This window comes from Ursus americanus, chromosome 34 (assembly GCF_024610735.1).
Source record: "Ursus americanus isolate L20-20 chromosome 34, mUrsAme1.1.p, whole genome shotgun sequence".
In the NCBI taxonomy this organism is placed as follows: Eukaryota; Metazoa; Chordata; class Mammalia; order Carnivora; family Ursidae; genus Ursus; species Ursus americanus.
The window spans coordinates 26502522-26512708 of NC_142160.1; the positions used below are offsets into that span (position 1 = coordinate 26502522).

Consider the following 10187-nt stretch of genomic DNA (forward strand, 5'->3'; position numbering starts at 1 on the left):
GGCATCCCATCCTGAAACAGTCATAACTCACTCCCCTGCGGGGCTCTGCTTCCTCCAGCTGCCCCACCTTTGCTTGGAATAAACAGGAACCACTAGACTAGATTACCCTGTTCTCAGCCCTCAGGGAGATTTTAACCAAAGACTCTAGGACCAAAGGATACGCAGGGTGACGCTGGAAACCCACTTGGGGTTCCCTGTGAGCTTCTTTTCGCCAACCACCTGCCAACACATAAATTCCTGCTAATTAGTTGATCCCGGTCCCCAGAGGGACTGGATTCCCTCCTCAGTCCTGCCCGCGGCCCCCCAGCTCGCCCGGGTCCCCGAGGCCCGCTCCTTCAGCTAGCTCCACCTTCGCGGAGCTCCGGAGCCCAGAGGCCCCGCCCACAGGCTGGCTCAGCCACTCGCAGCCTCAACAGGCGCTCGGGGCGGGGCTGAGCGGGCGGATCCCGGACTTAAAAGCGCGGCTTCGACCCACTGCCCGGCCTTCTGGACCCCGGGACATGCATCTGTGACCCAGACTGTGGAGCGGCACCGGCTACAGGTGGTCTTCCCATGCCGAGCGTGAGCAGGGGGGCCACCCGCGGAACCAGCGCGGCCACCTGCCTTGGGGGTCAGGGGTTCGGGACTCCAGACAGGGCAGCCTGACTCCCCTGACGTCTCGCTGTCAGGGCCCGCCCCTCCCTGAGCCAAGATGCAAGTCCCCTGGAAGTGGCAGGCGGGTCGCAGCACAGGGAGCAGGGCTGCAAGTCCCCTGCACATCCCACACCCTCAGCCTTCCTCCACAGCCCCGTGGAAACACCTGGGAGGATAAATTTTATGTTTGTATTCCTACCTTAGTGTTTCTAACATCTCAGAAGAAAGGATGGCTTTTTAGGCGGTTTGGTCTAATCAGAAACTCATTGTTTTCTTCCTAGCTTTTTGAAACATGCATCCTTCACTGTTCCTGGCTGCCCTTTGCCTGGGAATAGCCTCGGCGGCTCCACAATTCGATCAGAGCTTAGATGCGCGCTGGACCCGCTGGAAGGCGGCAAACGGGAAGCTATATACCAAGGTTGGTAACATCCGAGCTGTCCAGTGAGCCCCCCGGGGAATGTTCTATGCTGGTGGGAGTTCCCAGCAGAGAGTAGCTTCCTGAGGCTGCTCTGACCAAGGCAGTAAGCAGGGCACCGTGACCACACACCATGTGGGCATATGTCCTGTGTGGTCGCTGGAGAACAGCTCCCAGAGCACCAGCCCATCCCTGGTCAAGTTTCTCCTCCTCTCTGTCAGTACATGCACTTGGTGCAGGTGAGTTGGCTTTACATAAAAGTAAACGATAGTTTGTTTTTCTGCAGGATGAAGAAGAATGGAGGAGAGCAGTGTGGGAGAAGAATATGAAAATGATTGACCAGCACAATGAGGAATACAGACAAGGGAAACACAGCTTCATGCTGGCAATGAATGCCTTTGGTGACCTGGTGAGTGTGGCATGGGTTGCTGAACGTTTCTTGCGTCCTCTCCTCAGTACTTTACCAAAAAAATCTCCTGCTTGTCAACATTCTATTTCCTTTTCCTTGAAGACCAATGAAGAATTCAAGCAGGTGATGAATGGTCTTAAAATCCAGAAGCACAAGGAGGGGAACATGTTCCAACTACTTCCCTTTGCTGAGACCCCCTCATCTTTGGACTGGAGAGAGAAAGGCTACGTAACCCCTGTGAAGGATCAGGTGAGACAGGATTCAGCAGGTCACCCTCAGGAGTAAAGGCAAAAGGAACCCAGTGTCCTTACTGTTGTCAGTTGAGAAACATGGGCAGCTCACGATGTTTTAAAAGAGTTTTCAGATCTGTGGGCTGCTGTCAAATCTTGCCATCTGTTTTGTAGACTGAGAGTTTTCTATATTTGGTTTCAGGGTCAGTGTGGTTCTTGTTGGGCCTTTAGTGCAACTGGTGCCCTTGAAGGACAGATGTTCCGGAAAACTGGCAAACTTGTGTCACTGAGTGAACAGAACCTGGTGGACTGCTCTCGGGCTGAAGGCAATGCGGGCTGCAATGGTGGCCTGATGGATAACGCCTTCCAGTATGTGAAGGACAACGGAGGCCTGGACTCAGAGGAATCCTACCCGTATCGTGCACAGGTAAGTAGCGCTCCGTACCTGTCATTCCAGCTCCGCTTTTTAGAGTTGAACACATTCAAAGAAAACAGATACCATATTTAATATTCACACCTGCCAACTGTCAGAACTGTCATTAAACTATATTAGCCACACATGGTTCTCTGCCTCAATGGTTGCCATATAACCCCCTAGTTCTATGTTATGTGGCGATACCATTCTACGTATAGTACAAATTTCTCCAGAATCAAAAACTTCTTATGGACAGGTAGACAGAGAGTGTCTCATTAAATACACACCAGCTAATGTTTCCATTTCAAAACAACCAGTAGCATTTCGACTCCTGGGATGCTTCATAACAAACTTGACTTGGGAATCCTTAAGCTGCAAACTGTCTTGAACTCATGTTCCCCAGGAAGTGGATGGCAGTGATCAAAGCTCTTCTCCTTTCCCTTTGAAAGAATGGACACTGCAAATACAAGCCCGAGCAATCTGTCGCCAATGACACTGGCTTCACGGACATCCATCAGGATGAGGAGTCCCTTGTGTTGTCGGTGGCAACGGTGGGGCCCATCTCTGTTGCGATTGATGCAAGCCTGGACACCTTCCGGTTCTATTATAAGGGTAAGCATCGGTCTATGCAGAAATTTAATCAGAAAAATGGGAAACCCACCATTACATACAAGATTGACTCTGGTATGTAGAAGTCAGTGTAGAATTTTGGAGGGTGTAGATTTAACATAGTTGTTTTTTCTGCTCATGAAAGTTTTGTGCCTGTTGTTTCCATCTGACGTGACTTGACCTGTATCCCTGTAATTTTAAGTACATCATAAATATATTTAAATGGCTACATAATGGAACTGGTATACCTTAATCTACTTTACTTTTTTCTAACTGTTAGACCTTGAAACATTCCGAAGAATTTTACTACTGTTATTGAAACTGGAAAGCACCCCTTGGCTCAAGTAATTTTGTGTTCTGTGCTGCTTCCTCACGCTCAAAGTCGAGTCACAGGTGTCAGTGATTGCTCTTTTATGTCTCTTGACAAATTGTTTACAGAGGAGATCATGCCAATTCGTCTTTCTGCTGGTATTAGATACGGGCTAAATCCATAGCCTAGCTAAAAATAAAAGAAAGAAAGAAATCCAATTTTTGAATCTTATCTGGGGTTATGTCATTTAACTGAATTTTGAAATGCCTCCCTGACTGTGGTTGATAGGCTGGGCTACTATCACATGTTCCCGGAGATCCTCACCCTGGCACTGAATTTCTCTTCTCCAGGCATTTATTATGATCCAAACTGCAGCAGTGAAGACCTGGATCACGGCGTTCTGGTGGTTGGCTATGGCTCTGATGAAAGAGAAGTGGAGAACAAAAATTATTGGATTGTCAAGAACAGGTAATACTTATCTTCGAAATTGAAAGGGGATCCTTTTTGGAATCAGTGTTCGGAGGCAGACCCTCCAACCCCTGAGCACACATCTGAAGTCCCAGAGTGTTTACCCCACTTCGGGGGAACACAGACATACTCACGTGATCCCACGGTAAGATACTGTCTCACGCTTGCTGGGGTCCTGCTATAGTTTTGGTATCGTTGTATTTCTAAACTGGAAATTTTTTCCAATTTCAGAAACACATCTGACCCTAAGCATTTTGGGGTCTCTAATTTTGTAGTCTGTGAAAGGTCTGGGGACAGAATTCTGTGCTGGGTTAGAACTCAAGCATGAACAAGAACGGCCTCTCCAGATTCTTCTGGAATCTGTCCTGGTCTCTGGTGTGCTGTTCAGTATCAGGTGTGATTGTTCATATGGATAAACGTATTTGCTCCTCTGTAATAAATGGCAAACCCTGGCTTCTTCCAGCTGGGGTACACAGTGGGGCATGCAGGGCTACATACTGATGGCCAAGGACCGGGGCAACCACTGTGGAATCGCCACCTCAGCCAGCTTTCCCGTTGTGTGAGATGACAGTGTAAAGAAGACCTTGACTGGGGACAGAATATGCAGAAGAGAAATTTCATCTTACAACCGATCACACCTTATTGTGTGGAATAAAACACTCAAATCCCTGCAGATGCAACTTGTGATCTGATTCTGTGACTTCTTAACTTGCTGCTTTGAACAGCTTCGTGTGGTTGACTTGTCTAATAACGTTTGAATTTTTATATCTTACACTGATGTATAAAGTTTCACCTTTTAAAATAAAACCATTTCAAAGTAGAAGTGGGGGAAGTTTTTAATATATTAACTTCTGACAGAATCAGACTCTTAAATAACAAAAAAACAAGTGAATTACAAAGATCTAATTGGTTTGATAAAGGATTCGTAAATCAGGCAGCTTCCCATCTATCTAGCAAGTAGAGGAGAACTCCAAGAGCTACGGAAAAAGAAAGGTTTGTACAGGTAGAGAGGGAGCAGAAAAAGGGAAATTATTGGCAAAGACTCTGTTGTTCTAGGCAAGGTCGCTTTCCTTAGGGGAACAGAAAGGGTCTGTCAGTACATGTCCTCGTGCTGACCAGAACATTCCCATTATCACTGATGAAAGGTCGTATGTCAGCGGGGAGGAGGTTGAAACTGCAGTTAGCTTAGGTATTAAGTCTTGGCTTACTGACTTGGGACCTTTACCTAAGTGATGCCATGTTGGGCCTGTCGTTTTATTTTTGACAGGGCTCTAAAGACATAACTGGTCCATTAGGAGAACACTGGGTGTCCTCTGGTTCTCGTAGTTGCACATCTTATGTCAGCTGCCCTTGGGCTGTATCTGGCCCAACCCTGGAATGCAACAAAATGGGACCCACGATCTATAGGGACAAAGTCACATTATCTTCACAGGGAAAAGACTTCACATTTTCAAAAAGTGGCCACACATACATAGGATTTCAATAGTAGAGACATTCATTAGAGGTCATGGTCATTTGACCCCAGATGGCTACAGCCCAGTGGAGCTACAGGACAGATGTCCCAGAACCAGTTTTGGGGGCCTCTTCCCCACCTGCTAGTGAGGGCCCCATGGCTACTTTGCAGATGAGGAAGGACCAGACACAGTGGGTTGGTGTGTCTTGGGCCCAAAAGGGCTGAAGGTAAGCCCCCAGACATGAGTCCAGGCTTCAAAAACAGAGCTGGGGCCTCAGAGGAGCAGACCAGTGAGGGCATCCAGAGTGCCCAGCTCTTTGGTCGAACGCCATTCTGGAGTTTGCCGTGAATCCCTGTGTAGAAGTGATTAACAATGACAACCAGCCGACTTTGTTTAAATTAAGATTTCTCTCAATAATGTGGGTGAGCATGTGTGTGGGGGGGAATTCTCCTCCTCCCACTTAGCATCTCTGGCCTGGCCCAAGAATCAAACTGACATAAGGAAGATTCACAGGAAAAAAGCAGACAAGTTTCATGGAGTTTTTATGTGCACTTGGGAGCTTTCACGAGAGAGTGAAGACCCAAGGAAGGGACCAGAGCTGGAAGCCCCTCTACCTTCTAGACAGAGAAGCGATCAATTGGTAGAGAAACGACAAGACAAAGGGCAGTTAAGTGGTGGGGAAGGACGGGGAGATCCCTGCGGGGGCAGGAGGCAGAAGGAGCAGAAGATCAGGGGATCTGGGAAGCGTGTTCGCACAGCTGCGGTTACACGTGGATTCCCGGCCTCTGGCGACTGGGATATTGTCTTGCTGGAACTTTCCTCGGGAGAGAACCCCTTTCTTGGGGGACACGTCATGACCTGCTTCGGAAAGGGGATGTCCGAGAGCCCTTCCTGCCTCTGCTGGTTCTCACGTGCCCTCAGCTCAAAAGCACCAGTATGTCAACGCGGCACATTCTGGGGGAGCGTGTCCTGAACCCCTCCAGCCTCACTCACGGGTCAGTTGGATGTCTTAGGAGCAAAACTGAGGTTTCCGGGGGAAGAAGGAATTCTGCCTCGAGGCTGTGACATAGTGTGTGTGTGTGTGTGTGTGTGTGTGTGTGTGTGTGTGTGTGTGTGTGTGTCTGTGTGTCTGTGTGTGTGTGTGTGTCTGTGTGTGTGTGTCTGTGTGTGTGTCTGTGTGTGTGTCTGTGTGTGTATCTGTATGCATGTCTGTGTGTGTGTGTCTGTGTGTGTATTTGAGTCTTTGTGTGTGTCTGTGTGTATCTCTGTGTGTGTCTGTGTGTGTATGTGTGTATCTGTGTGTATGTGTGTGTCTTTGTGTTCTGTGTGTGTCTGTGTGTGTGTATCTGTGTGTCTGTGTGTATCTCTGTGTGTGTCTGTGTATGTGTGTATCTGTGTGTATGTGTGTGTCTTTGTGTCTCTGTGTGTGTCTGTCTGTGTGTATCTGTGTGTATGTGTGTGTATCTGTGTGTCTGTGTGCGTATGTCTGTCTATCTGTGTGTATCTGTGTGTCTGTGTGTATATATGTGTGTGTATGTGTGTGTGTCTGTGTGTCTGTGTGTGTCTGTATCTCTGTGTGTGTCTGTGTATGTATCTGTGTGTATGTGTGTGTCTTTGTGTCTCTGTGTGTGTCTGTCTGTGTGTGTGTATCTGTGTGTCTGTGTGTGTATCTGTGTGTATCTGTGTGTCTGTGTGTATCTCTGTGTGTGTCTGTGTATGTGTGTATCTGTGTGTATGTATGTGTCTTTGTGTCTGTGTGTGTCTGTCTGTGTGTGTGTATGTGTGCGTATGTGTGTGTATCTGTGTGTATGTGTGTGTATGTGTGTGTATGTGTGTGTATCTGTGTGTCTGTATCTCTGTGTGTGTCTGTGTATGTATCTGTGTGTATGTGTGTGTCTTTGTGTCTCTGTGTGTGTCTGTCTGTGTGTGTGTATCTGTGTGTCTGTGTGTGTATGTGTGTGTATCTGTGTGTCTGTGTGTATCTCTGTGTGTGTCTGTGTATGTGTGTATGTGTGTGTCTTTGTGTCTCTGTGTGTGTCTGTGTGTGTGTATCTGTGTGTATGTGTGTGTATCTGTGTGTCTGTGTGTGTCTGTATCTCTGTGTGTGTCTGTCTGTGTGTGTGTATCTGTGTGTCTGTGTGTGTCTGTGTGTGTATCTGTGTGTCTGTGTGTATCTCTGTGTGTGTCTGTGTATGTGTGTATGTGTGTGTCTTTGTGTCTCTGTGTGTGTCTGTGTGTGTGTGTATCTGTGTGTATGTGTGTGTATCTGTGTGTCTGTGTGTGTATGTCTGTCTATCTGTGTGTATCTGTGTGTCTGTGTGTATATGTGTGTGTATGTGTGTGTGTGTCTGGGTGGGTTGGGGGTTTGAATCCTACTGGCTCCGCATCACTGGAGAGTTCAGACGGCGGCACAGACCCATCTTAGAGACCCGCCCACCAGCTCCCACTGTCCTGCATATCTTTCTCATGCCTGTTTCCCTTTTTTGACGAAAAAAAGCAGGTGATTAGATTTTACTACATTTTTAGCTTCATTTCAGTTTAGATTGAGAACTTTATAATTTGGTTTCAGGGTCGGTGTGCTTCTCGTTGGGCTTTTAGTGCAGCTGGTGCCGTAGAAGGACAGAGGTTCTGGAAACTGGCAAACTTGAGTCACTGCGTGAGCAGAACCTACTGGTCTGCTCTTGGTCTCAAGGCAATGAGGGCTGCCGTGGTGACCTGATGGATAACGCCTTCCAGCATGTTCCACACAACGGGGGCCGTGACTCAGAGGAGTCCGATCCAGACGGTGCTCCTCACTCACCACTCCAGCTCTGCTCTCAGAGCTGCATGCTTTTGAAGAAAACAGATACCGCATTTAACATTCGCATTTTAGATGGCGGACTCCACAGCTGCAAACTGTCAGAACCGTCAGGAGACCATGTTAGCCTGGCACAGCTCTCTGCCTCGGTGCTTACCATGTGCCTGTTCTCCTTTCTCTGTTACAAGGAGACATGTGTACCATTCTATACAACATACAGATTTCTCTGGAGCAAAAACGTTCTTACGGACACAGAGACCCAGGAGAATTCACTGAATACACACAAGGTAGATTTCCAGTTTCAAAACGACCACCAGCCTTTCAGCTCCTGGGATGCTTTACAACAAACTTGGGTTGGAAGTCACTTACCTGCAAGCTGTCTTGAACTCATGTTTCCCAGGACGTGGAGGGTAGTGATCAAGTGTCTTCCTTCTCCCTTTGAAAGGATGGATCCTGCGAACACAGCCCGAGTTTCTGCGGCCGACGTCACTGGCCCCGTGAACGCCCCTCAGCAGGAGGAGGCCCTTATGTCGGCGGTAGCAGCTGGGGGGCTGGTCTCCGCTGCTATCCGTACAAGCCTGGATAGCTTCCAGTTCTGTAAAGAAGGTAAGCACTTGTCTATGTAGAGATACAGGTAGAAAAATGGGAAAGCCACCCTAACATACAGTAAGAGTGACATTTCGGTATGCAGAATTCAGTGTAGAATTTTGGGGGGTGTGGATTTAACATAGTGGTTCATTCTGCTATTGCCACTTGCCATGACTTGACTCAAATCCCCATGATTCTGAACACATTATAAATATATTTAAATGGCTACATAATTTGATTGGTATAGCTTGCTCTGCTTTTTTCCAGTTGTTAGACCTTGAAAAATTTTAAAGACTGTTACTACTGAAATTAACGCTGGAAAGAAGCCCGTGGCCCAAGTAATTTTGTGTTCTCTGCTGTTTCCCTAGGCTCACGTTCTTTAAGTAGAAGAATAAGGTTGTGGCAGGTAATTTCTTATGCCTCTTGACTATGGCTTACAAAAGAGATTGTGACCATTTGTCTTTCTGCTAGCCTAAATCTCTCACCTAGCTCAGAAATGATCTGTCTTTTAAATCTGATCTGGACTTAGGTCATTTCACTGAAAATTGAAATGTTTCCCTGACCGTGGCTGATAGGCTGGGCTACTGTCACACGTCGCATGGGAGTCCTCACCCAACATTGGATTTTACCTTCCAGGCATTTATTATGATCCAAACTGCAGCAGTGAAGACCTGGATCACGGCGTTCTGGTGGTTGGCTATGGCTCTGAAGGAGAAGAGGACAACAAAAAAAATCGATTGTCAAGAACAGGTAATACTTATCTTCGAAATTGAAAGGGGATCCTTTTGGGAATCAGTGTTCGGAGCCAGACCCCCCAAGCCCTGAGCACACATCTGAAATCCCAGAGTGTTTACCCCACTTCGGGGGAACACAGACATATTCACGTGATCCCACGGTAAGATACTGTCTCACGCTTGCTGGGGTCCTGCTATAGTTTTGATACCCCTGCATTTCTAAACTGGATTTTTTTTTTTTTAATTTCTGAAACACATCTGACCCAAGAGTCTCCTTTTCCTGCTCACGTTGCAGTTCTGTGAAAGGTCTGGGGATTGAAGTAATATGTTCTGGGTTAGAACTCAAGCATGAACAAGAACGGCCTCTCCGGATTCTTCTGGAATCTATCCTGGCCTCTGGTGCCCTGCTCAGAATCAGGTGTGATCGTTCATAAAGAGAAATGTGTTTGGTTGTTTGTAATAAATGGCAAACCCTGGCTTCTTCCAGCTGGGGTACAAACTGGGGCATGGAGGGCTACATTCTGTTGGCCAAGGATTGGGACAACCACTGTGGAATCACCACCATGGCCAGCTTTCCTGTCGTGTGAGATGAAGGTATAAAGAAGGCCTTGACTGGCGACAGAATGTCTGGAAAATGAATTTTATTTTAAAGTTGACCACACCTTATTGTGTGGGATAAAACACTTCAGTTACTGAAGATCCAACTTATGATTGGATTCCGTGACCGTTCCCACTGGTGACGTCACTACCTCCTTAATCCCTGCTCTAATGTACTTTGTGTGGTTCACTTGCTTCATAACTTTTGAATTTTTATGTTTTAAAAGATTGCATAGGAGCACCTGGGTGGCACAGCGGTTAAGCGTTTGCCTTCGGCTCAGGGCGTGATCCCAGCGTTATGGGATCGAGCCCCACATCAGGCTCCTCCACTATGAGCCTGCTTCTTCCTCTCCCACTCCCCCTGCTTGTGTTCCCTCTCTCTCTGGCTGTCTCTCTCTGTCAAATAAATAAATAAAATCTTTAAAAAATAAATAAATAAATAAATAAATAAATAAATAAATAAATAAATAAAAGATTGCATAAAGTTTCACCTTTTAAAATATGGGGCACATAGGTGGCTGAGTTGAT

At 47.0% G+C, this 10187-nt stretch overlaps 1 protein-coding gene and 1 pseudogene across 1 annotated transcript; both read left to right on the plus strand.

Annotated features, from left to right (window-relative positions):
- The first annotated feature begins 440 nt into the window (after nucleotides 1–440).
- Nucleotides 441–4312, plus strand: LOC123781454 (procathepsin L-like). Its single transcript, XM_045780926.2, has 8 exons — nucleotides 441–541; nucleotides 915–1051; nucleotides 1335–1457; nucleotides 1560–1706; nucleotides 1890–2114; nucleotides 2552–2714; nucleotides 3372–3489; nucleotides 3953–4312. The coding sequence occupies exons 2-8, from the start codon at nucleotides 926–928 to the stop codon at nucleotides 4050–4052; spliced, it is 1002 nt and encodes a 333-aa protein (XP_045636882.2). The 5' UTR covers nucleotides 441–541; nucleotides 915–925; the 3' UTR covers nucleotides 4053–4312.
- Nucleotides 4313–5014: 702 nt separating this feature from the next.
- LOC148107188 (procathepsin L-like) lies at nucleotides 5015–9687 on the plus strand (annotated as a pseudogene).
- The last annotated feature ends 500 nt before the right edge of the window (nucleotides 9688–10187 follow it).

Excerpts from the sequence above, each read along its gene's own strand:
- LOC123781454 (XM_045780926.2), top strand. The coding sequence starts at position 926 with ATGCATCCTTCACTGTTCCTGGCTGCCCTTTGCCTGGGAATAGCCTCG. Across the intron at positions 1,707-1,889 it reads TAACCCCTGTGAAGGATCAG|GGTCAGTGTGGTTCTTGTTG; the intron begins GTGAGACAGGAT and ends ATTTGGTTTCAG. Across the intron at positions 2,115-2,551 it reads CCTACCCGTATCGTGCACAG|AATGGACACTGCAAATACAA; the intron begins GTAAGTAGCGCT and ends TCCCTTTGAAAG.